The sequence below is a fragment of the Balaenoptera ricei genome, chromosome 10 (genome assembly GCF_028023285.1).
Source record: "Balaenoptera ricei isolate mBalRic1 chromosome 10, mBalRic1.hap2, whole genome shotgun sequence".
Classification (NCBI taxonomy): Eukaryota; Metazoa; Chordata; class Mammalia; order Artiodactyla; family Balaenopteridae; genus Balaenoptera; species Balaenoptera ricei.
This window is the reverse complement of record NC_082648.1, coordinates 100449325-100476507: the sequence shown is the minus strand read 5'-3', so window position 1 is coordinate 100476507 and position 27183 is coordinate 100449325. Positions and strand designations below refer to the sequence as shown.

General features: G+C 48.2%; 1 protein-coding gene and 1 long non-coding RNA gene across 4 annotated transcripts in view; both read left to right on the top strand.

Annotated features, from left to right (window-relative positions):
• Positions 1 to 27183, top strand: part of PACSIN2 (protein kinase C and casein kinase substrate in neurons 2) — a 135530-nt gene that overhangs the window by 83456 nt on the left and 24891 nt on the right. For all 3 annotated transcript variants that reach the window (XM_059937111.1, XM_059937109.1, XM_059937110.1), the window contains exon 2: positions 10152 to 10290. In XM_059937111.1, coding sequence (XP_059793094.1) covers positions 10231 to 10290 — 60 coding nt within the window. In that variant the 5' untranslated portion in view covers positions 10152 to 10230. The remainder of the gene's footprint in view (positions 1 to 10151; positions 10291 to 27183) is intronic.
• LOC132373644 (uncharacterized) lies at positions 21287 to 26373 on the top strand. The gene is made up of 3 exons (XR_009505469.1): positions 21287 to 22179; positions 22558 to 22733; positions 25711 to 26373. It is a non-coding gene; the product is annotated as an uncharacterized LOC132373644 (long non-coding RNA).

Here is a 27183-nt window from a genome sequence, read left to right as displayed (position 1 = left end):
TCATTTTTACTTAAAAGAAATTGAGGTCTAGCCTACAAGCTGTTTGTATTCCCAGCACTAGTTCAGTTCTTGAAATTTAGATCTTTGTTGAATGCATGAATGAGGCTCCCCAAGAGCAGCTGAGGATGACAGGTCTTCCCTTCTTTCCAGTTTTAAGTTGACACAAGACCAGTGTGTCATTAAGCCACAAGATGCTTTCTGTGCTCTTTTCTTCCAGTCCCTTCCTGACCGTCTCTGAGCTTGGCTATCGCTGGTATGACTCAAGAGGTCATGTGGACCCAGGGATAGTGGTTGATCGTGATGCCAGTCAAATCCTGGTCATAAAAGAATGGATCTAACTGTTCATCATGGAGAACATTTCTTGAGTGAGCCCTGAAGGCTGAGAGCTGATTCTGTTACTTTTATAAAATCACCAATCATGGATTTCCAGGGGCAGATGAGATTTTCTTGGCCTCTGTTAACCCATCTTGTCAATCCCTCTTGCCCCTCCCCTCTTCCCCTGCTTACAGATAGGAAGCCCTTCTCCTGTGTACCTCAGCAGAGCCTATTTGCCTGTAAGTCCCTTTCTAGCTTTTCCCACATCCTGTGGAGGAAAAGACCCGACTTTGCTTTCTTGATATTTTCATAGCATTTTATTCATAATACCTATAAACTACTAATTATATGTAATGTACTATAATAGGAAGAACTTGAATTTTAGAAGCACAGAACCTGGTTTTGAACCTTGATTTCACCATTTGTCACCATTTATAATTTTGAGCAAGTTACTTGACCTGTAAGTCTCCCAAGGCATTAGAAATAAAAGCAAAAAAAAAAAAAAAGATGGAACCCACTTACAAGCCTTTGTTCAGCAAAGGAAACCATAAACAAAACAAAAAGACAACCTACAGACTGGGAGAAAATATTTGCAAATGAGGCAACCAGCAAGGGCTTAATTTCCAAAATATACAAACAGCTCATACAACTCAACAACAAAAAACCAAACAACCCAATAGAAAAATCGGCAGAAGATCTACATAGACATTTCTCCAAAGAAGGCATACAGATGGCCAACAGGCACATGGAAAGATGCTCAAGGTCACTAATTATTAGAGAAATGCAAATCAAAACTACAATGAGGTACCAGTCAGAATGGCCATCATTAAAAAGTGTACAAATAACAAATGCTGGAGAGGGTGTAGAGAAAAGGGAGCCCTCCTACACTGTTGATGGGGATGTAAGTTGGTGCAGCCACTATGGAAAACTGTATGGAGATTTCCTCAAAAAAACTAAAAACAGAACTACTATATGATCCAGCAATCCCACTCCTAGGCATATATCCAGACAAAACTATAATTCAAAAGATACATGCAGGGACTTCCCTGGTGGTCCAGTGGGTAAGACTCCATGCTCCCAATACAGGGGACCGGGGTTCGATCCCTGGTCGGGGAACTAGATCCCATATGCCACAACAAAGTATCCCGTATGCCACAACTAAGACCCGGTGCAGCCAAAATAAATAAATATTTTTAAAAAACAAAAACAAGAAAACAAAAGACACACGTACCCCTTAGTTCACAGCAGCACTATTCACAATAGCCAAGACATGGAAACAACCTACATGTCCATTGACAGATGAATGGATAAAGAAGATGTGGTATATATATATTCAATGGAATATTACTCAGCCATAAAAAAGAATGAAATAATGCCATTTGCAGCAACATGGATGGACATAGAGATTATCATACTAAATGAAGTAAGTCAGGAAGAGAAAGACAAATACCATATGATATCACTTATATGTGGAATCTAAAATATGACACAAATGAGGGACTTCCTTGGTGGTCCAGTGGTCAAGAATCCTCCTTCCAATGTGGGAGTCGCAGGTTCAATACCTGATTGGGGAACTAAGATCCCACATGCTGCAGGCAACTAAGCCCGCGTGCCACAACTGCTGAGCTTGCACACCTCAACTAGAGAGCCCGTGTGCCGCAAACTACAGAGCCCACGCGCTCTGGAGCCTGTGCGCCATAACTAGAGAGAAGCCCATGTGCTGCAACGAAGAGCCTGTGCGTCACAACGAAAAATCCCGCATGCCACAACTAAGACCCAATGCAGCCCAATAAATAAATAATAAATAAATAAAATATTTTTTAAAATAAATTTTAAAAAAATGACACAAATGAACCTATCTATGAAACAGAAACAGACTCACAGACATAAAGAACAGGCTTGTGGTTGCCAGGGGGAGGAGGGATGGGAGAGGGATGGATTAGGAGTTTGGGATTAGCACATGCAAACTGTTATATATAGAATGGATAAACAACAAGGTCCTACTGTATAGCACAGGGAACTATATTCAATATCCTGTGATAAACCATAATGGAAAAGCATATAAAAAAGAATGTATATATATGCATAACTGAATTACTTTGCTGTACAGTAGAAATTAACGCAACATTGTAAATCAACTGTACTTCGATAAAAAAATTTTTTAAAAGTTACTTGACCTTTAGTTTCACATCTTCAGAAAAGAAAATAAATATGCCTACCTCGTGGGACTCTTATGAAAAAATAAATGAGATTGTAGAATATAGCTAAAACTGTGCTTAGGGACTTCCTGGTGGTTCAGTGGGTAAGACTCTGTGCTCCCAATGCAGGGGGCCTGGGTTTGATCCCTGGTCGGGGAACTAGATCCTGCATGCATGCCACAACTAAGACCTGGCGCAGCCTAAATAAAAAAATAAATAGTAAAAACAAAAACAAAAGACACACAAAAAAACACTGTGCTTAGAAGGAAATTTATAGCTTTAAATGCATACATTAGAAAAGAAAGGCTGAAAATTAATGAATTAAGCTTTAATTTCCAGAAGTTAGGAAAAGAACAACTTGAACCCAAAGATGGTAGAAGAAAGGAAATAATAAAGGGAAAAAATCAAGGAAAAAGAGGACAAATATTCAATAGACAGCTGAAAGAAAGCTAAAAGTTGATTCTTTGCGGAATTCCCTGGCAGTCCAGTGGTTACGACTTGGTCCTCTCACTGCCAGGGGCCCGGGTTCAATCCCTGATCAGGGAACTAAGATCCCACCAAGCCATCCGGCGCGGCCGGGAAAAAAAAAAAAAAAAAAAAAAAGTTGATTCTTTGAAAAAAAGAACAAAAATCAATAAACCTTTGATGAGACTGATGAAGAGAAAAGGCACAAAAACCTAATGTCAAGAATGAAAAGGGGAACATTACTACAGGTCTTTCAGTCTTTAAAATGATCATAAGAGGATAATATGAACAGCTTTTTGCTAATATATTTGAAAAAATGAACTGGATTCTCTAGAAAACCACAACTTTACAAAATCATCACAAAGAAATAGAAAATACGTGACTAGTCTTCTACTTTTTAACTAGAATCTGTCATTAGAACTGCTTAAAGAGGGCTTCCCTGGTGGCGCAGTGGTTGCGAATCCGCCTGCCAATGCAGGGGACACGGGTTCGATCCCTGGTCCGGGAAGATCCCACATGCCGTGGAGCAACTAAGCCCGTGCGCCACAATTACTGAGCCTGTGCTCTAGAGCCCGTGAGCCACAACTACTGAAGCCCACATGCCTAGAGCCCGTGCTCCGCAACAGGAGAAGCCACCGCAATGAGAAGCCCACGCACCGCAACGAAGAGTAGCCCCCGCTCGCCGCAACTAGAGAAAAACCCGCGCGCAGCAGCGATGACCCAACACAGCCAAAAATAAATAAATAAAATAAATTAAAAAAAAAAAAAGAACTGTTTAAAGAAAACTCCAGGCCCAGATTATTTCACTGACAAATTCTGCCAAACATTTAAGGAAAAATAAATCCAATCTTACACAAACATCCATATGTGATAAAAGCTCTTAGTAGAATTGTAGTAGAAGGAATCTTTCTTAACCTGCAAAGTGATATTTTAAAAAAAGTCCTATAGCAAACATTATACTTAATGGTGAACTGTTGAATACTTCATCTTTGAGACCAGAAAGGATCTCTACATTTTATTGGAAGTCCTCTCCAGTGCAAAAAAGCAAGGAAAAGAAATAAAAGCCCTAAGAATTGCAAAGGAAGAAATAAAACTGTCATTATTTGAATATGATATGAATGTGTGTATAGGTCATCCAAATGAATTTATAGATAATTAGAAATAATAAGTACCAAAAAAGGAAATAAATAGTGCAAAGTTGGTGGATACATGATTAAGTATACAAAAATCAGTTGCTTTATATGTTAGCAATAAACAAAGTGAAAAAAACTTTAAAATACTATTTATAATATCAATGTCATATTAAATGCTGAGTAGTACACTGACCAAAGGTGTGCGTGAACTCTATAAAAAGTACAGATCCATATTGAGAGAAATTAAAGAAGGCCTGAATAAATGAAATACATTCCACGGATTAGGAGGCTCAGTACTGTAAAGTTGTCCATTAACTCAGAGTGGTCTGAGGATTCAGCGAGATCCTGATCAAAATCCCAGCAGAGTTAGTTGGTTGGTTGGTTGGTTGGAACTGAACAAGGAGATTTTAAGGTGTATATGGAAATGCAGAGGGCCGTGGGACTTCCCTGGTGGTCCAGTGGTTAAGACTCCATGCTCCCAATGCAGGGGGCCTGGGTTCGATCCCTGGTCAGGGAACTAGAGACCTCATGCCGCAGCTACAAGATTCCCCCATGCCGCAACTAAAGATCCCGCATGCTGTAACTAAAAGATCCCCCATGCCGAAACTAAGACCCGGTGCAGCTAAATAAATACATGTGTACATACGTCCAAGCATAGCCAAGCCGCTCTTGAAGAATAAAGTCGGAGGACTTCTTCTGCTAGATGCCAAGAATTCTTATAAGATTGTGGTAATTAAGACAATGTGGTATTGTCACAAGAACAGACAGAATACAGAATAGGGAGCCTACGTGAAGATCCACACATCTGTGGACAATGGTGGCACTGCAGAATACGGAAGTAAAGAAGCTCTTTTTAACAAATCATGCTGGAACAGTTGGATATCCATATGGAAAAAAATGAAACTTGTATATCATATCACATACAAAATTAATTTCTGGGTATGAAAAGTAAAAACCAACCAAAACAAAACCATTTAAAAGATAATAAAGGTAAATGAATATCTTTATGACCTCAGCATAAGAAAAGACTTCTTTTTTTTTTTTTTAGACACTAATTGTACTTGAACATTTGTTATTTTATTTGTTTTATTTTTTAAATTTATTTCTTTTTGGCTGTGTTGGGTCTTCGTTTCTGTGCAAGGGCTTTCTCTAGTTGTGGCAAGCGGGGGCCACTCTTCATCGCAGTGCGCGGGCCTCTCACTATTGTGGCCTCTCTTGTTGCGGAACACAGGCTCCAGACGCGCAGGCTCAGTAGTTGTGGCTCACGGGCCTAGTTGCTCCGCGGCATGTGGGATCTTCCCAGACCAGGGCTCAAACCCGTGTCCCCTGCTTTAGCAGGCAGATTCTCAACCACTGCGCCACCAGGGAAGCCCAAGAAAAGACTTCTTAAACAGAACATAAAAAGCACTAACTATAATAGAAAATATTTGAGAAGTTAGACTATATTAAAATTAAGAATATTTATGCAACAGGTGGCACCATTAAGCAATGAAAAGGTAGGACATAGGGCAACGCATATAATTTATACAAGACATTAGTGAGGGAAATCAGATTAAAATCAGTGTTACAACTCACATGCATCTGAAGGCTAAGATCAGCAGACTGTCCGTGAGGACTGGACTTCAGTAGTAACTCATAAAGAAACAGCAGCAAGTGTTTTGTTTTTCACATTTTATGTTCTAGAAGATTTGAGCTCAGCACCGAGGTGGTTACTGTCAGTGGTTAAGAGCATGGCTGGTGTGAACCTGCCTTTATTCAGATCTCAACTCCACCACTTGGCCCAGCTCCTTACCCTTCCTGTGACTCAGGATCCCTTTAACAAGGAGCATGATTCTAACACTTCCCTCAGAGGGTTGTCATTAGGGTTAAATGAAGGCCCCAGGGCCCCAGGTCACAGCCCATGGCAGGGCCTCCCTCAGTGGAAGCTCATCCTAGGTCAGCACCCTTGCAGATTGCCAGCACATGCAAGGCACTTAGTGCAGTGTCTGGCTCATGAGAATGTCTTCCCAGGCATTAGGTGATGATTGGCCTCCCCATTGCTGAGTGAAGGAGGGCTGGTGATAGTATCAGGGTGGTAGGGGAAGCCTCGTACAAGTGCTTATCCCAGTAGCAACAGTCATGGGAAAACAAAAAGCAAATCCAGCCCCAGTCACTGGCATTTCTCACTACCTTTTGGTGGTTTGCTGGGTGGTGATTTTAAGAGCAATGGCTACCACTTCTAGGGTGTCAGATGTATGCCACATGACTTTGATTCCCTGTCTCTAATCCTCCTTCAGTCCTGTGAGAAAAATATTCTCATTCTTATTTTATTGAGGGGCTGACTCTTGGAAGAGGTGCCGCTGCTTCCCACATATGGGTGACATTTGAAGTCATAGGAAGGGATGAAACATTGCTGGGAGGTACAGGGAGAGCCTCAAGAATGGACCATGGGGCGTGCCAGTGATGGGGAGAAGGAGAGGGGGTTATCAGAGAGGGAGAAGAGACCCAGGAGAGACCAGGATCACTGAGGTTGGTACAGGGTGCTTTGGGAGGGGTGGAGGGTTGGGCAGGACCCCTACTGCAGGGCAGGAAAGGGGGACCTGGGGAGATGCTGGTTGAGAATTCCGCTTGGGCGACCGCGGCGGCCTGACCTCAAGCCCCGCAGAAGTTGGTGTTGCTCTGTGAATGTCAGAGATGAGTTTTCAGGTCAACTGGTGCTTTAATACCAGTTGGGTTTTCCTCTGTGGTACAGACCCTGGTCCCCCAGGCCCCTCTTTTTTTCCTGTCTGCCTTACGACTGTCATGTGGAGCTGAAGGAAAGAGTGAGGACACTTGGAGCCAAGGGTGTTGGCCCAGGGCGAGGCTCCCACTGAGGGAGGCCCTGCCGTGGGCTGCAACCTGGGATCCTGGGGCCTTCATGCACCATTTCGTCTAACCCTCGCTCAAACCTGGTAGAACACAGCTCAGGAAGCGGGGGCTCAGAGAACAGAATGGCTTTCCCACAGTCACCTAGCTCATCAGTGGTAGAGCTTGTGAATCTGAGCTTTCCTGATTGCCACCATCCTAGGCTTTCATCTACATTACCTCACTAACTCTTTGGGCAGGAGATCTTCAGTTCTTCCTCTTACTCTCTATGTCTACTTGGGTTTTTTTTATGCCTTGCCTCGGTTTCCTCTCTAGGACTTTGAATGTCTTTGCTGACTTCTGACTTCTTAGAGGAGACTGAACAGATCTGCTTTGAGGGTTCAGAAGGGAAGTGTCATCAATTCTGAATTATTACAAGTCAGAAGTGAAGTGGTGGCACAGAGCTTCCAAAAGTCATTTATTAATATAAATGGAAGGCCTTGCACAATTTTACAGAAAGAGATTGACCTTACTGATTTTGTTTTACTTAGATTATGGCATTTACTTAATGACATTCATATATAAGCTTGGAGAATGTGTAAGTGGGGAGATGGGGAACAAGAACTGAGAATCTGTGCGGGGGAGCTGGTTCTGCATTAGAAGCAACTCTAAACAACACACACGCAGATAGGTGAGCTGACTGCAGTCATTGCACATTGGGCTGTGGCTACACGGGGTGCCGGTGGAGTCAGCTTGGCCTTGATCTTGGGAATGTCGCAGTCACTGAGCACAGTGCTTTGGTGAGAAACAGGTCCCTGCACTGACAGGGAAAATTACCAAGTTGCCACTGTGTGACTTGGGCAAAGAAAGCTGGACTTCCCTTGTTTCCACTGGTCAGGTATGCCCATGCCTCATCTCCAGTGCCCTCTGCAGCTCTGGTGTTTCTTGGTTTTGTTACTGGGCAGGGCATCCGTACTCGGTGATTCAGTCTCTTGCTCCTAGAAGTCTGTGTCTTTTCGTGCTGAGCCTGGTGGCAACCTCTTCTTGGCTCCTGGCACTTAGTAGGCTCTTAATAAATCTTGTGCAAAACTCATCTTCTGTTAGTGTCTAAACCAGGGCTGAACCCAGGCAGAAAATGAATTCCTGAAAATGAGCTTTTCAGGTGTCAAGCTGCTTCTCTGCCCAGAGCAGGCGCCCGATCTCCCTGCACCTGTCCCCTGCAGCTGCTCCCCGGAGCTGGCCAGGCAGCTCAGCCAGTGGCTGGATTTGGCCACTTTGAGACTCGCCTGAGCCGAAAGCCCAGATATTCCCTGAGGAGCCTGGAGCAGAGACCAGCTGCTCTGGGTAGAAAACTTTCTGCTGTTGCAATCATGGACTGGGGTGCTTCTAGGAGGGCCCTGGCTAAGAGCATCGGATTCCACAGGAAGGGAATGCTGTGAAACGTAGCACCAGGGCCCAGGCCAGAGAAGCCTGTCTGGCCTTTGTTATATCCCAGGAACGAAAAGGACACGCTGCCTCTGTGATTATGGAGCAGAGATCCTGCCAGCACGCTGTCTGGAAGAGTGCGTGTGTGGCACCCATGCGACTCTGCCTGGTTATAGAGTGCGTGCATTTGGAGTACTTGGCTTCGAGGTACCATAATTTGCTCTTTACTTCAAATTTATTGTCCGTACAGGGCTGTGTTCAAGTTTGGAAGCTGTGAAATACATCAGATTAAACCTTTTAATTAGCAGTTAGATCTTAGGTTATAAGATACCTGATTTATTTAAATTTGAGATCAATTTTTAGAAAACATCTTGGTATGATAGAGAGAACATTACCTTAACAAACAGGCACAGTTGGTGTCCTGCTGGTCTCCACCATTCATTGCTTGGGTGACCATGGACAAGTTACTTAGCCTCCCTTAGCATCAGTTTTCTGGGCTGTAAAGTAGAGATAAAAGTAATGATAGTGATAATAATTACTATCTAATAATAATTACATTATCATTTACTACATAGCAGTTAACTGGAGACCACGTACTGTTCACCCCTGTGTGTCCTGCTGCATTTGACCCTCACAGTAGTTCCTTGCAGTATTGTCTCTCTTTTACAGATAAGGCCACTGAGGTACAGAGAGCTTAGGTACCTTGCCCACTGTTGCCCAGCTAGTGAGTAATGGGTCTGGGATTAGAGCCCAGGCAGCTGGTATTCCTTACTCTGCTTCTAGACTGTCTCACAGGGAATTACGAGGATTAAGTACGATAACATGTGGGAAAGTACGTAGAACAAAGCAAAGTCTTGTACCTTGTAAGTGTAACAATGTAGATCACTCTGCCTACCCTGCCCTACCTTCTCCCTCCTGTGGCTAAGCTGAGGCTTTGGACTCCTGACTGCGGCAGTTAGGAAAGTTTCAGATCTCTGGCTGTGTGGTCTGAATGCAGGGTGATATATAAGGGAGGGTGGAATCACTTTTTCACCAAGAAGTCAGGGAATCTCATCTGGTTGTGGACGGGTCATTCCATCAACGTGACTTGTGCTTGTGAATCTAGCGGGGGGTCCTTCAACTTCTTCTCTCTGGCAAGGGAAATAATCACCCTGTTACCCTTGCTTGGATTTAGAACTTTACTCTTTCTAACTGACCCTCACACAGACTGTATCAGAATAAATTGGTCTGAATCGGGGCATCAGTGGCTGAAATGAGCCAGTCGTGGAAAGGGGGAGACAGTGCCCAACACAAGCAAAGCCTGGTGGAAACTCTCTGGAGAGTGGAGTCAGGTGTCGAAGGTGGGTTATTTCCACTCACATTTTACCCCAGGTCCTAGTCCTGTCGGATGGGTAGGACAGGCTGGAACAGAGTGGGCCCAGAGATGCAGGGACTCTGCTTTGGCGTGTTCTCCTCACATGTTCTCTGTCCCCTTCTCCAAGGGATGAGGCCGATTAAGGTTATCAATCTGTTGATTTAAGTACACGGACTGTTTGCAGAAAGCTCTTTGAGCTCCTCAATTAAGATGTTGAAAGGTTTTCTTGTTACTGTGAAATACACACACACATGCATGTAACACACACATGTATGTCAGTGCCAAGTTTAGAGTTTATTGACTTTCTCCCACCAAAAGGAGACATTTTAGACTGCTCTGTACTGAAGGCAGTAATGGAAATGGAAGTAGTGAAATGGAGATGGCTTGCTTTTTTACCTTGGGAATTTAAAACCACAATGATATGTTTTTCTTTTATAGGTTTGTCTACGGATTTTGAGCATCTGAAGCTGACCTCTGAATTTAAGCATTCCCTGCTGCTCCCTCACCCTTTGAAGAGATGTCTGTCACTTATGATGATTCCGTTGGAGTCGAAGTGTCCAGCGACAGCTTCTGGGAGGTAATGCCCATGATTTCTTCTGGATGAATGCAGAGACCACGCCAATCGTGCCTGACACCCCCTCCCTCTTTTTTGGCTGAGATTTGGGAGATGAGATGAACATACCCCAAAACCAGCCAGGCATTTGTGGTCAGATCTAGGTGGCAGCAGGTATGGCTTAGCTCTCAGTGAAGGTGGTAAACTTACCTTGTTAGGAGAGTTGGATTAATGAGAGAGGTTAGAGGTGTTAATTAAGGTCTTGTCAATTTGTCCATTCTCAGAGCTTCCTTTCCACGTTTAGCCTTGATATGACTTGACGTGACGTACACTAATTACCGGGCTTGGCCTGAGAAGCAGCATTACTTTTGAGTTTTGTATAGAAAAATGGACGGCGGTGATGTGACATCATGTTGGACAGTACAGGCAAGTGGCCGGAGGGCTGAACACACTACCCTTGAGCTTGCTGGAGCATCTTCTTGTCAGTCTGTGCCCATGAGGAATTCCTTTCCTAATCAGATTATTTTGTGGTGTGTGTGGTTTTTTTTTGGAGGTTACTCTTCCTGAACCCCACTTACTTCCTGCCTGCTGGTTAAAGCAAAGTCCATGTTTGATAAAATTTTGTTCGTATGGCAAAACCCCCGGAACCTTCCCAGCATCTGTGGGCTTAGTGGAAAGAACACTGGCTCTGCAGTTGGAAAGATCTGGGTTCTGATCCCAGCTGTGCCATTACTAGCTGTCTGTGTGACCTTCGGCAAGTTGCTTGACTAATCTGAGCTTCAGGGTTTTCATCTTTAAGAGGGAAAATGATACTGGTCTTCGAGGGAGGTTGCCAGGATGAAATAAGAATGGAGACATCGGCGCCATGTGGGTGCTTTCCTGACACAAAAGGCTCAAGTGCTGCAAAAGATGAGGGTGAGGCCCTGGGGTTTGCTGGAAACTAAAATACATTAGTTTTATGAACTTAGATTAATTAGGTGTATAACTTTGTCTGACATCAAATACCATCTGATATTATAAATTTATTTATTTTATTTATTTTTGGCTGCTTTGGGTCTTCACTGGTGCGCGCGGGCTTTCTCTAGTTGCGGTGAGAGGGGGCTACTCTTCGTTGCGGTGTGCGGGCGTCTCCTTGCGGCGGCTTCTCGTTGCAGAGCACGGGCTCTAGGTGCGCAGGCTTCAGTAGCTGTGGCTCGTGGGCTCTAGAGCGCAGGCTCAGTAGTTGTGGCGCGTGGGCTTAGTTGCTCTGCGGCATGTGAGATCTAACTGGACCAGGGCTCAAACCCGTGTCCCCTGCATTGGCAGGTGGATTCTTAACCCCTGCGCCACCAGGGAAGCCCCCCATCTGATATTATAGTCTAATAGAGACAAGTGATCACAGGAGCCCAAGTTTTCAAAAGATGGACTCAAAATTGTCTCAACACTTTTCTTCTTTGGGTATTGGGGGAAATGTCATTATTGACTTTTAGCTGAATACTTCGTTTTATTAAAAGTGTGTGTTTATTGAGCACCTCCTGTGTGCTAGGCCCTGTGAGTTCCAGGGGGAAATGTGACAGCCTGAGTCCCTACCCCTCGGCTGGTAGCAGCCTTCCTGGTGGGTGTCCAGGCTGGAGCTCAAATTTCAGTAGCCAGAGAGGCACATGTGGCCCGGGAAACATTTCACCGAAGGCAGCAAGAGTGACGGGGCAGCAACGGAGTCGCGGCACATCCCAGCCGCTCAGCAGCAGCAGCTCCCTGGCATAGTCAGGTGCATTCTCACAGCATGCGGGACGGTCGGTGGTAAAACTAGATAAAAATGGATCAGAACAGGCAGTTCCAAGATGCAGTGTGGAGGTGCCTCTGGGACATCGCTGGGATTCAGGACTGCCCCTCTGGTCCTGTATGCAGTCCTGGGTTCACAGGCAGGCAAGCTCCGCCTGCTGTCCTCTGGGGAGGCTGTGGCCTCGCCAGCACTGCAGAAGCACTTGGGGAGCTGGCGCTGGCTGCAGAGACTTCCTGTGAGCTCCTGTGAAGCTGGCCTTTAGACATGCAGGTTCCTGTTCTTCTCAACACTGATCTGAAACTATGGACAGAATCCTTTACAGTCGTGGGGAAACTTTCTGTTTGGTAACTGTCGTGACATTGCCATCAGCGCCTGCCTTGAGCGAGGTGGTAGTATGGAGAGGCTAGAGCACACGAATGGCCTTGTGAGGGATAGACCAGGAGAGGCAACAGGACAGGTTCAGACACAGGCTTTGGAGCCAGTGGCCTGGGTTTGACTCCCTGCCTTGTCACTTAACTGTGTGTGTATGGCTTTAGGCAAGTTACTCATTTTTCTTTTTCTCACTTTCCCAATCTGTAAAATGGGGATACTAACAGTACCCACATCCTAGGATTGTGAGAGTTAAGGGAACAGATGCATGTAAAGTGGTGTCGGGCCTCAAGACAGGTGCTGGCTGGGAGCTCTGTCCCTCTGCTCTGGGGGATGGGGGGCCATCAGCACACACACGACATATAATCTGTTCCTCTGGGGTGTGTTGGTCAGCGTTGCCGTAATTACCCAGATGCCAGAAGCTGCTGTGGAAAAATTAAGTAGCTAAATACAGTGCTATTACAGAAGTCTTCAGCTGCTGGTTAAAAAAGAAAAAAGTAGGTGGAAGTTGCCAGTGTGTATTGTCAGCATATATTAAGTCAAGTGGCTTGAACAAGTCCTGTCATTGATGTAAACCCTTAGGCACCCTGTTAAATTCTTAACTGCGATGTCGGTAGACAAGAACATCTCTTGTATGAAGAATCCTAAGGATTCTTCAGGCTCTGCTCATCTTGTGATGCTGTCCCTGAAATTACTCTTCATCTCATATAAATCAGCAGTGCCGCCCTCCTCCTCCTCCTCTGGTGGATGTGCCCAGGATTGCTCGGGCTGAACCGGCCCTGCTCGTCTCTGAGCAGCTTAGGCGCACGTTGCCAGGTGCACAGCTCCCAAGCTGCCAGCAAGTTCCCTCTTCCCCATGGAAGGCCACTTCTCACTGGTGTGACCCACAGAGCTGTACAATCTAAAGAAAGCCTTGCGGTCTCGAGGTGGAAAAAAGTCTTTTGTGCTTAATTTTACTCCTTCCCACCAAAAGGTGCTAACTGAAGTGGGTCATTCCAGAACCATCTTCTGCATGCTGGCTGTGTGCCTGCACGGGAGGGACATGGCCCTGCCCTCCAGGAGCCTTTGGCTGTGACATTTGGAGGTAAGCTCCCTGAGGGAGGAGACAGATCATTGTTTGAGGTGCTACAGAATTTGCTGGGGTGCAAGGGGGAGGTAGGGCTCCCCCTAGGGTGGGGGGCAGGAAAGGTAGCATGGAAGATGGGCAGGATCGGTACTTTCTAAGCACTCAGATGTTTGCTAGATGAATGAGTGAACAAGTAGTGATCTTGGGAGGAGAGATTACCCACAGGGACATAATATCAGCCAGAAGTATTTAGTGGGCATTTGGAGGGGACACTTTCTGTATCCCCAACGCCGTAGTAAACAATTCAGAAGAGAAGAGGGTTGGATATCTGATTCCCACAGTGAAGGTGTCGGGAGGAGAAAGGATGGTGGCCTCCATGGAGAGTGAGGGCAGTGAGGCCAAGCCACAGCTCTGCTTCTCAGGGTCATGGTATTCAGAGCAGAGGGGTCTGCTGCTGGCATCACCAGAGAAGATGTGTGGGGTGGGTGGGGCTGGGCTATGAGTTGGGAGCAGGGACAGCATTCTAGGCCGGAGCAACGTCTGGAGGTTGGAATGAGCATGGCCTTGCAGAGGGCTGAGGATCTTGACCTCTTTGGAGCCAAGGGTCTGTTTTGGAGGTGAGAAGTCATGTGGGATTAGGTAGGTCGAGGCCTAGTGGAGGTGGTTCCCCAAGAGGATGACTCCTTTAGCCACCAGTTGGCTGAAGTTGGAGGCTGGCACATCCTGCCCACAGGCTCCCCAGTGGGGCGTGGGTGGCTCGGTCGCTTCTGGCAAGTCCTGGCTTGCGCGGGGAGCCTGCAGGTGTCCCCCACGTCCTTCCCTTCCAGGCCCTCCTTCTGGGTCTCCTCTTTGGCTCTTGGGGCTGGGGTACAGAGAGAGCCTAGGCTGCAGACCATGGTGCTTTTCAAGTGTTACCAGTGCTTCCTAGGAAGCCTGGCCCCCCTCTGCCCTTCGTAGGCTCTGGGAACACGACAGCGCATTTGGCCCCAGCAGGCCTGAGGGCTGCTGCCTGAACCTCTGAGGGCTCCTGGGGCCAGGCTGGGAGGGCAAACTGCTGATTTCAGGAACTGGGCCCTGCATCTGCCTCATCCCTGAGGCAGGAGCTCTGTTCAACTGTCAGCAGTACGTGCAATTAGAGCTCAGATCTCCCCGGCTGAAGCCAGGCTGGGGCTGGCCTGTACTGCACTCTCTGTGGGCACAAGGAGCCTTTGAGGAGAAGGATATTTTGGAGATGAAGAGGACATAAATATCTTGCTGTAAAATGTTCTGGGAATGTTAGCCCTAAAGAGTTGGCACGTGACTAGTATTTGCCGTCTCCTTCAGAGAAGGTTCTCCCTGCAGGGTCCTCTCAGACTCGAGCACTGTGGACACAGCACATCACATGAGAACATCTCCATGTGCGTCAGTGTTTCGTCTGGAAAGCCATCCGTGTGGAATGGTGTGTACTTTTCCCATCCTTTTAGACCAATTTTGTAGGTAACATATTTAGAAGATGCTGCTGCCCCCTGTTCATGGAGTCCATAAAGCCTTATTTGGCACCTGCCACAATCCAGGCCCTGGGCTGAGTCCTGGGGTCCCAAAATGAGGGCACAGTCTTGGGACCCCAGAGCCAACATTTTTAGTGGCGGGCAGTCATGGGCGGTTGGGTGGGTGCCGTGAGTGGAAGCACGAGGTGTATGAAAGTAACTGTCACCTTGCCTCTCAGCAGCAGTGGTCCATTCCATGTGTTCTCCAGCCACCTCCCACATACACAGATCTGGATGGACTTCTCTGCATGGCAGCCTTACTGTGGGTGTGTCAGCCTTATCACTATTCCACAGCACTTGAACACAGCTGCCAGCAGGCTGGTGGCTTACCTTTATTTCACTAAAGTTTCTAAATAGAACCATTAATTCATTCTTTCAAGCAAACTAGCATTTGCTGAACCATGACCAAGCATTAGGGCACTAGCCTCCCCTGTGCCGCGTTCCATCTGTTCTCTACCCTGCAACCAGGGTAGCCCATCCAGAAAAGCAAACCTGTGCAACTCCCTGCCCCGGGTAGGAAGCTTCACTTTTCTGCATCACCTTCAAAGTAAAGCCGCACTCTTTAGCATGCCTAAGACTTGAGCATGTGCTGGCAGCTGCTGGACACCTGGCCCTTCCTAAGGAGCTCTGCCCTGGGCTCCAGCCAAGCAGAGCCCCCCCAGGCTCCCATCCACCAAAAGCTGTCTCCCTGCCTGGGAGGGTAGGGGCTGAGGGCAGTGGTCTTTTCTCCAGCCTGACCTCCATGTCTTTCCCGGGGAGCCCCTCCTCCGGGCAACCTTCCCTGGTCCTCCCTGGCAGGACCGGGCAGCCTTCCCTGGTCCTCCCTGGCAGGACCGGGCAGCCTTCCCTGGTCCTCCCTGGCAGGACTGGGCAGCCTTCGCGCACGCCTGCCTACCATGCTGTACCGTTTGCTTCTCCCTCTAGGCTGTGAACCCCCTAGGGGCAGAGATGTGATTCTTTCCTGGGAATCTGATACTTAGCACAGTGCTTGACACACTAAGTGATTGTTGATTGAATGTACAGGTGAATCAGAGAAAGGATAAGATTTAATGCTGGGTAATAAGATATGCCCTGCTCATAAGAAGCTTACAAACAAATATTTGGAATTAAAATATGTATGCAAATAGCCATAATACTGAACAGAAATCATTATTTCAGTAAACACCTACAGAGCACCCACTATGTGCCAGATCCTAGTCTAGGCCTTGAGGGTGCAGCATGAATAAACAGACAGAAGTGACTTTTACATCTGGCAAATGCTGTGAGGCTGTGGAAGAGGGCCCTCCCTCCTGAGTGGGTGGACTGCGCCATGTCAGGGGTGGCGTCAGGAGAGCAGTGACTTTTGCCGCCCCTTGTACCCCATGCATGGGTGTGTATGTGCTGCCAAGTCCTGGAGCGGGGTGCCCGTAAGCTCTCTGCGAGGGTCTGTGCACTCTCTGTGGGAATGTTAACCCACAACAAGACGTTCAGCAATGAAAACCGGTGATAGCGGCTAGCATTTATTGCACACTTGCTTTGTGCCAGGCACCTACTCTGCTTCACATGGGTGCTCTCGGTCCTCTCCACTGCCTCTGCGATTGTGGGCTCCACTTTACAGGTGGGGCCGCTGAGGCTCGGGTGGTCTGATGGTGCTAGCAGTGGGTGGAGCTGGGATTTGGGCCCAAGCACCTGCTCTGTAGAACTGCTCTCCTGCCTCTGCTCTCAGCCTCCTGGGAGCTCCTTATAGAAGAGAGGCATTCCTTTGCAGTGACCGCCACGTACTTAAATGCCTCTGCTTCAGCATGAGGAAGTAGCATCCTGTCTGGGTTCAAACCCGGTGGCAGCGTTTCTTAGTGTGTGACCCTGAGGATTCAGGGAAGAGAAGTAACCTGCTCAGTGTCCTAGGCGCGAGCATGGCATTGCTAATTCCTACTTCCCAGGATGGTTGTGAGAATTAACAGACAACACCAGCAGCGCCAGGGTCCGAATGGCTCCGAGCCCGAGTGGTCTCAAAGCGTCACCTCTTCACGCGTGAGCATCGCACCCGTGGAGACAGGCGAAGAGGGGCGAATCAGGTGGCCTTTCCCCTGGTCCGTGCAGGCCTGCCCCTCCCCTGCCTAAATGCCGCTGTTCTAGATGCCAGGTAGCGAGCCGCTCAGCTCTGGCCTTGAGAGACTCGAACACTCAAGATGTTTTGCTGTCAAGCTTATTCTCTGAAGATAGATTTTTATTTTCTCTCTTGATTTCAGTGATGTCAAAGTAACTTGTGTAAGCCCTGTAGGAGAAAACGTTTTCCATTTCTACTCAGTAACAAATAGGAATGCATGATTTTAGAACTGGAGAAGTCCTGAGCGCTCAGTTAGCCTGTGGTGGCCGGCTGCACTGGGACACCTTTATACAATGGGTGGGTGCGTACGGTGGGCCTGGTGCTGAGGGGCCCAGGCACGGAGATGGGACGGAGGCGCTGGGGAGTCCTGGGGCGGAGGGTTTCCTTTTTTAACAGGAGTCAGGAAGATTCAACCAGGGAGCTGGGGGAGGGGCGGGGCGCTGTGGAAGCCGCAAGCTGGGGAGGGGGTGGACATGGTGGAAGCGGGGTGTTCCCTGGAGGAAGTGCTATTTATTCCCACTTTTCCAATCTGATGATTTCCACACTAGGTCTTTTGGCTTTTTACCCCGGGGGTTCACCGATTTCAGAAATCTCTCTAACCATCCCTGCCTCCTTTCTCTGTTAGAGTTTCTGCCAAAAGCGGCTTGGTCTTCAGCGAGCCCTTATTTAACAGAGCCGGAACTTATCTCACCGTCAGGGTTGGCGGCAGCCCTTAGAGCGAGGAGGTGCCACTCATGCAGCACCTACTGGAGCATGAGGGGGAATAAGAGGGGCAGCGACCTGGTCACCAGGCAGCCGTGTGCTCAGGCTGCTTCCCGGACGCTTGGCTGAAGCATGAGCGTGTGCACGTACACTCATGCCGGGGAGACTGGGCGCTCCAGGGCAGGGTCTTCGGGGCGGTGGCTCACAGGTGGGGCATGTGCTGTGCTCAGGAACAAGTCCCCAGGCGTCGCTGGGCCTTTATCCTGACATCTGAGCAACGTGTGCCGAGAGGGCAGAGCACAGTGAGCCTGGCTGACCAGTGTTGAGGAGGAGTTCAGGTCTAAAATAACTGTTTAAACACGTCCTTCCTCTGTACGTTATTATGTGTTCTGCTTTGAGTTAGATCTGAGAACTGGAATTTCTCACTTTCCATTTCATCCATTTTTCAGCTTGTCATTTTGAACATTTAGATTAAAGATTGATAATGCAGTTATTTTTAACATTGTTGAAGTTTGGGATTTGTGCTTTAAAACTCTCAAACAGCAAGGGTGATGAGCCACAATTTCTTCACCCTCCTACTTGATGAATACAAATTCCAGGAATAGGGGGTAGGGCTGGTAAGTGTTGGGGGTGAGATCTGAAAACCAGGAGTTGGGACTGAGTGAGGCCCGGGGCAGTGACAGGACTAGTTTGGGTCAGCACACAGGTCAGGCTCAAGGTGGCTGGAAACTGAGGCTGTAAATAAACGACAGCAGCAGCAGGCTGGCAAGGAGCCTGATGTCTAACCCTCCTGGGGCCCTGCCAGGTAAACTGCATTACCCTGTTTCGAGAATGGAGAGCCCGGTGAGGTCAGGTTCAGGGGAGCACTGAGGTGAGGAGATCCTAGACCTTCTGCTCCAGTGCAGGACGAATTGGGAGCCCGATGGTGGGTGAGCTGGAAGGTAGGTTGGAGAACTGGAAGTGGAATCCTGTAGAAACGAGGACTGCCAGAGCCCAGTTTGAGAGCAAGGCACAGAGTTCATGGTTCTCCAAGGATACGCCTTACTCCTTGGTCCTTTCAAGCGCATCACAGATTTTACAACCTTAAGATCGATTGTGACCCCTTGTTTGGAAAGGGAGGTTCAGAGTAGGGGTTGGGATGGATTGAAGAAGGGTGCCTGAGACGGGAGGCCCTGCTGGTGTGTATGGATATGGCCTCTGCTGTGCACTCCGCAGGGAATGCGGGTGGGGAAGTAGTGGCACTGAAAGGCCCAGTCCTGGAGCCCTCTCGGCCTGCGTGGACATGGCGGGATGTGGAGGTAAACTGACTGGGAATTGGAATTTGACTGAAAGCCGTGCAGGTGCAATGAAGGAACTGCGAGGCTCTCCTGCTGGTTTGTGCTTGGCAGAAGTGTTAGTTAGTTGCTCACTTGTCATCTGTGGAGTTAATATCTGATAATGTGCTGAGAGGTGATCCTTTTTAGCTTTTGTGGGGAGAGCTCAAGGGACTCACTGGATTAAGAACTCAATAAATAAAGGATCGTGACTTATTTCATTGTCTGTGCCTCTAGCTGGGCACTCAGCAACTTCTCAGTCCCCTCCTGTCTACATGGAATGGAATCTCTGCTCCCAGCATCATTCGGGCATTGAGAAGATATTACAGGGTGCCCTCTGTGTGCCTGGCGTGGTGGATGGAGAAGAATAAAGGCACAGTCCTTGCCCTCAAAACCCATATGTTACCACATTTTGCATGTGACAGCAGACATCGTGGCAAAAGTAACAGGGAGGGATGAGCTGCTGGGGAGGGGGGACCTGCACAGAGGGGGTGGCATCGCATATAGCTCATGCTCTGTGGGCCTCAACATGCTGCCTCAAGCCTTCAGAAAGTGGCCTTGCCCCAGAGGTCCCTCGGCTCTTACCTCAAACATCGTTTCCTCCAGGCAGCCCCGATCTCCTGGAGTGTTCCTTCCAGGACTTGTCACCGTCTGTAACTGTTACTTGACCGAAGTCCCACAAAGGTAGGGATGATGACAGTTCGTTCACCATTGCATCCCTAGCCCCTTGCATAGTCCTTGGCGCACAGTAGGTGTTCACCCCGTATTTGTGAGTGGCAAGAGGGTGTTGCCAGACCCTCAAAAACAGAGTTCTGAGTGCTTCGGGAGGTAGCCAGCCAGCTACCTGGAATTATGAAGGTCCCTTGGAGGTCACCTATTCCTGTCCCCTCTCTTCATTTTGTGTTTGGAGGGACAAGATGAAGAAATGGCCAGGTCTTGTCAAGTGATGGCTGCCCCAGGCTAAGAGCACGTCTGACTGGGAAAAAACCCACCCTATGCTGTGAACTTACCAGTGCGTACGTCCTCACAAAATCCACCGTACAGCTGAAGGGATAGAAATGCAGGCAGAGGGGCTTCCCTGGTGGCGCAGCGGTTGAGAATCTGCCTGCCAATGCAAGGGACACGGGTTCGAGCCCTGGTCTGGGAAGATCCCACATGCCACGGAGCAACTGGGCCCGTGAGCCACAATTACTGAGCCTGCGTGTCTGGAGCCTGTGCTCCACAGCAAGAGAGGCCGCGATAGTGAGAGGCCCGCGCACCGCGATGAGGAGAGGCCCCTGCTTGCCACAACTAGAGAAAGCCCTCGCACAGAAACGAAGACCCAACACAGCAAAAATAAATAAATAAATAAAATTAAGAAGTGTTGTAAGAAAGGTTTAATTAAAAAAAAAAAAAAAAAAAAGAAATGCAGGCAGAGAGACCTGGTCATTTCTTTCAGGGCAGGGCCAGCTCTTTGCTGCTCCCCTCGTGAGAGGGGGTAGAGAGAAGGCGGCCTCATCAGAGAGGGCCAGGGGCTGATGGCCGCCTCTTCAGGCTTGTCTTTCATCCTTATCTTTCAGGCTGATTGAGAAACTCCTGGAGCCTCTGGGCATACTGCAGCAGCTTCGGACAGAATGTTGGTCTCTGACTCTGTGCACATGCCTGGAGGGGCACCACCAGCCGCTTTTCCTTCTTGTCCGGTCAGCTCGGCACAGCTGGCTCACTCTCGGACCTGCCTCTCCAGGGTGTAGAGGGAGCAGCTCTGGGGCTTGGGAGTTCAGAGTCACAGGTTAAAGAGCATGAGCATTCTGAGAGTAAAGTCAAGGTCATCTCTGTCAAGCGGTCTTAGTAGTGTACAGGTTTGGGGGTCCAGGCATGAGCCTCACCGGCACAAAGAGGAGTCGGGGGGTTCAGGAGTGGGGCTCATATACTGCCTCACAGTCCTGAACTCTGTGGCCTTTCCTGGAACCTGCAGGGCTGGTTGGAAACATACACATCACCTGATATGGACCCGTTAAGTCTTCATTCTACATGCTCTCTGTTCTCAGCCTGAGGAAGGTTCTAGAAGGTGGGGTCTGCCTCCTTTTGGCTGCATGATTATGGGTGACTTTGCCTCTTCAAACCTGTTTCCTATTCTGTAAAATCCTCCTGCCTGGGATCATCACAGGATTAAATGAGGTTGCATGTAGAGCTGTGAGCACGCTGCCTGGCAAAGTGTAGGTGTGCTCTATTATGATGCTGCCACTGATGGAGAAACTCTGTGTGTGGCGGCTGTTACCAAGTGGTTTGCAGTCCAGCTAGGGCAGGGAGGCTAACATGCACAGTTGTGACCCATGTGGAACAAGCTACGACTGCGGGGCATGGGGGCAGTGTTTGGAAGGGCCCTCGTGACCCCCAGGTGGACCAGCCAGCAGGACCCCATGGTGGGGAATTGGTGTCGCCTGTCTGCTAGTGCAGGCGATCCAGATCCGCCCTCTTGGTGGTCCGGCAGGGATGGCGGGCGGTGTCAGGGCAGACTCTGTGGGGAAGACCAGCTGAGCCTTAGCAGAGAGCTGAAACTGGGGCAGGTAGGACGGGACTCGTTCAGAACCACCTCCTTCTCCATTTCTTTCCCTGCTTTTGGCACCTAATCTCTCCCCCTTTCTAATATTATGGCTTTTGTGAACGTGTGTTCTTGTAAACTTTGTACCCTTGCTTCATGTGCAGCTATTTTTAATTCACATCAAGGCATCCTGTGCCCTGCCGTTCTGTTTCTTTTTCTCCTCTCTGCACTGTGTGTGAGGTCTGTTCCATTGCGGTGTCTACACAGTCCTGCACTTCCTTCTTGCTGCCACACTGGGGTGCCCCCCACATTCACCCATGCATTCCCCAAGGAGGAGACCCCTACATGCCCTGTGACCCGAGCCAACATATCTATGGGGATAAAACTCTGGAGCCATGTGGCTGGGTCCTCCTAGGGCATGTGTATGCTTAGTGACTTAATTACTGCCCGGCTCTCACAGGCTTGCCCCAGGCTGGTTTCCACCATTGTATTCAGAAGGGGTCCTGCGTGCCCAGCTCCGCCCCACACTTGGCATTTCCCGCTCTCTACAGTGTGCCAGTCTGTACAGGTAAAGAGCTACCTTGCTGCTCTCATGGGCAGTCCCACGAGCGTGAGCATCTCGCCTAGGCCTTTAGCCCCATGGACTTCCACTTCTCTCTGAAGTTACCACTTCATACCTTTGCCCGTCTTCCCCGGGGGCCTCTCTTTCATGTTGATATGTAGGATTTCCTGGGATATTCCAGATTTTAGTCCCTTGTCAATTTAGACAATTTAGACAGATTAGTAGACAGTATTTGAATCTGTTAACTTTGTCCTTGTTATTGGTTTCTGAACAGAAATCCATAATTTTTGAAGTAATAAAATTTATTTACACACACACACACACACACACACGGATGTGTGTGTACGTAACCTTATGGCTTTTACTTTTGAAATTTTGTTTAAGGAATCCTGCCCTGCCCTAAGTCACAAAGATATTTGCCTACGTTTTCTTCGAGTCGCTTTATGGTTTTACCTTTCACATTTTTATTGAGTGCCTGACAAGACCCAGTGAGTGGAAGGCAGTCGAGAAAGAACAGTGAAGAAAGACAAAGGTGCATACTTTTGCGGCACCATTGGAAGGTGCGTGGAGTTGGTGTCCTGTGTGCTGCGGGCTCTGGTCTGCCCAGGCCCGGGATGGCGGGCGGTGAGGCCGTCTGGGGGCGGCATGGGCAGAGGGGCTGGCGGGGGGAGGGCAGGGCGGTCCGGGCCGCAGGCCTAGGAGCACCCTCTGTGTTGTGCATCAAGTCAGAGTGAGACAGCCAGAAGCTCGCTGGGGTTCCTGGGGACATCCAGAGTCCACAGGGATTCTCGGTGATGTTGAGATGAGCCACTGGAGGGAAGAGGCTCGTGCCTCAGGGCCAAGGCAGCACGGGGTGGGAGAGCGTGAGCTTTGGGGTGTCCCTGCCGGTTCCCTTCTCACCTGGGCCACTGGTTTCACCCTGGGACTTTGGTTGTAATCACGCAATTTGTCTGCGAGATGGGCTCGCTGGTCACCGACCAAAGAGAAGGGTAAAAGGAATAACATGGAAGATGTACGTGAGGTGACCCCATAGGTTCTCTGACCTGAGCCCGCAGTTCACAGAGGTAATGGTAACTGAGCTGGCACGGGGGCCCAGCACTGGCACTGGGGGCCAACAGGTGGGAGGAGCTGCACGTCCGCATTCGCACTCCCTCTCATCCACCTGGGATCCCAGGGGTCCCACTGACCTGCGGAAATCCTCCAGCTTTCCTGTTGCCTTTGGCCACTGTGTTCCACAGAATGGAGTTGGCCAAGGTAAGTAGGCTGTAAAGTCGGAGAAGCAAACATTCTCCAGCGTCCTTGTGAAAGGCAGTTCCAGACTGTTTACACCCAGAGGATAAATGAGGAACTGGTGCGACCTGTTTGAACAGTCCTTCCCAGCACCCCTGTAATTATAAACCTGCTGGTTTTTAGGCAGAGCCCACTGTCTCTGCTCTGATTCCTGATTACGCAGTTTCTGCCAGGGGATGTCTGCAACTCCAGCCCCAGACTCGTCTTAGCTGACTGAAACCAAGGCTTGTGTGACGCTGGATTCTCAGGGCCTGGGGCAGAGGAAAGCCAGAGGAATGATGAGATCCAGACTCACAGGCAGCTGGGAGGACGGCGGGCAGCAAGGGGCCTCTGGGCCCAGGTGAAGGGCACTGAGGGTAGAAAAGGGTAGAGCGACTCAGATTCCCGGGAGGACGGCAGGACTGGTCGGGCTCCTGGTGAGCCCAAGGTAGGCCTTTTGGTGATTGGGTGGAGGGAGGCGGGAGACTGGTTTCTGGAGGACTCTGGAAAGGAGGAGGACTCCGCTCTCTCCACCTGATAGGTCCAGCCTGCAGGAACCACCCCCCCCCCCGCCCCCCCAGGTGCCTGGGAGTTGGGATCCTGCTACCTCTGTGCCGGCCCCCTGTGCCACCCGGAGGACAGCGCAGTTCCTTTTTCCTGCTTTCCTGCTCTCCTCCCCACTGCTGTGCCCCAGAGTCAGCAGGCTACTCATACCTCCCCTCCAGGGGCTTCACCTTCCTGAACCCCACCGTTCCCTGAGCACAGCGCCCTTTCGGATGAAGGCCTGACCCTCAAGATTCTTCACCATCTCACTGACCCCACCTCGCACACCACTTGCTGTACCCAGCGCCCAGCTAAGTCTCTAGTCACCCGCCTGCATTCTGTGGTCCACGTTCTGTTCCTGATGGACTTCTCCCAGAGCCAAGTCTCCATGCTGTCACACCTTCTTCATTTTGCCAACATTGTCTCTGCCGGGAATCATTTCCCTCACCTCACCTTTAATCTGTCCCCTTGTCCTTGAAAATTCAGTCTGGTTGTTGCCTCTAGTATACCTGCCCTACCCCTGACCCTTCCTTCGGCCAGGTGGGTTCCTGAGGGGAGAGTAGGGGTACCCCCACCTTGCACCCAGGCACTTGCATGTTGAACATCTGTCTTTAGCATCTTGGTATCTGAGGGGGTGAGTCTGAATTTAAAGGAAGTTAGGAACATAGATGGCTTCAGACCTAGTTTTTAAAATGGGCATTTTATGAACAAATCAATTGATAATAAGGATTGGAAGAAAGCTTGTTTATTTTCAATTCCTACCTAAAGTTATCTGTCATTTGGCCACCTCAAAACAAGCTAGTATGTTGAGAAGCAAGAGAGAAGCTTTGTAATTACAAAACTGATAGAGCAGAAATAGCTAACCATGTATGTCCTGACTTTAATGTATTATCAGTTTATCATATATTTGAAATTAATTTTTCTTGGATTTTAAAAAACAGTCATTATACTTCAGTTTTTAAAAAGAGAATACACTCTACCAAAGAAGACACATGGATTGCAAATAGGAACAAGAAAAGATGCCCAGTGTCATTAGACACTAAGAAAATGCAAATTGAAATCACAATGAGATGTTGCTATATACTAAATGGCTAAAATAATTTTTTTTAAAAACCTGATAATACCAAGTGCTAGTGAGAATGCAGAGCAATTAAAACTCTCATACACTGCTGATGGGAATGCAAAGTGGTATAGCCACTTTGTCTTATAAAGTTAGACATACACTTAACCATATAGCAATTCCACTTCTAGGTATTTACCCAAGAGAAATGAAGACATATGTCCACACAAAGACCTATAGGAAATGTTGATATCTTCTTTATTTATAATTGCCCCAAACCAAAAACAACCCAAATGTCCTTAAACAGGATGAAAGGGTAAACAAATTGTGGTGTGTCCATACGATAGAATACAACTTAGCAATAAAATGGAGTGAACTACTGATATAGGCGACAATGTGGATCAGTCTCGAAAGCGCTGTGGTAAGTGACGGAGCCCGTCACTGGGCATCATGAAAACGGGACAAAAATCGGATTAGTGGTTGCCAGGGGCTGTGTGGGGAGAAGATTGACTGCAAGAGGGTGCAAGGGAACTCTGTGGGGAGGTAGAAGTATTCTGTACCTTGATATGGTGATGGTTATACACAGTATACATTCATCTGAACTCATCTAAGTTTATACCTGTAAAGGGTGATTTTTATTTTATGTTGATTGTGTCTTATTTTAGAAACAAACAGTGGCTCTGCTCTTAGGATGACCGCCAGCGCCCTGCTCAGGGAGTGGGAAAGCCACATTGCTCTGCTGCTGTGTGGTTTATGGAGATGGAAGCAGTGAAACCTGATGAATGTCCCCGTGTGTGGACTGAAGTGATGGTCTGTCACAAGCCCATATGTAGCCTTCCATTGAGCAAAGGACAGCAGGGCCGATGTTGCTGGAGCATCTCAGTGCCTATTGTCATGAGCACTCCCCTTTCCCCTTGGGCCCGGCATTTAAACCTAAAACACATGCTTCCAGGAACAACCTTCGTATTCCTTGCTGCTTTTCAGATTTCAAGAGTTGTCATTTAAATATGAACATTATCTATTTGTCGTGAGGTGGATGGACCTAGAGTCCGTCATACAGAGTGAAGTAAGTCAGAAAGAGAAAAATAAATACCGTATGCTAACACATATATATATGGAATCTAAAAAAAAAAATGGTTCTGAAGAACCTAGAGGCAGGGCAGGAATAAAGATGTAGACATAGAGAATGGACTTGAGGATACGGGGAGGGGGAAGGGTAAGCTGGGACGAAGTGAGAGAGTGGCACTGACATATGGATACTACCAAATGTAAAATAGATAGCTAGTAGGAAGCAGCCGCATAGCACAGGGAGATCAGCTTGGTGCTTTGTGACCACCTAGAGGGGTGGGATAGGGAGGGTGGAAGGGAGACGCAAGAGGGAGGGGATATGGGGATATATGTATATGTATAGCTGATTCACTTTGTTATAAAGCAGAAACTAACACACCATTGTAAAGCAATTATACTCCAATAAAGATGTTAAATAAATAAATAAAACAAATACATAAATAAGAACAGTATCTATGGTATGTGTTGATGGGCTGTACCAATGTGTACCTTGTTAAGAAATACCCTTTTCTCTTCCCTAAATCTTTTTACAAGGGTTTTGAAAATCAGAGAGGCGGGCAGGTTTCTGGAGAGCCAACATATTTTAATATTGATTGCCAGTTTGAATATTGTTGGTAACAGTGGGATGAAAACCAGATCTACATCGTGGTTTCCTGTCGGCTGTCAAGTCTGTATTGAGCTGTGATTATCTTAGCTCTTCTTGCCACCAGCTCAGCAATACTGAGTTGTGTTTTGTTGGTTATTTTTTTCATCCTGCTGTAAATTTCAAAATGACAGCAAGGCCCTATTTTAAGGGAAGTGAACATGTGATGTCACTTCTAATTGGTTGTGAAATGCTTGCTTTCTCCTTCCTAAAAAGGGGCCGCTGAAGGATGGAGTTGAAAACTCCGGTTCACCTTCTGTGTTTTGGTGAGCTGCTGACCTGCTCTCCTTGCTGGGGGTAGCAGCCAGGCCACGCCTGGGCGGGAGGGGTCTGTGGAGGAAACGATGACTGATCGTGGGGCCTGAGAGCTGTTTGTGCACCTCAGCAAGACTGCTGGAAATCATACCAGACCTCTGGAGAAGCCCAC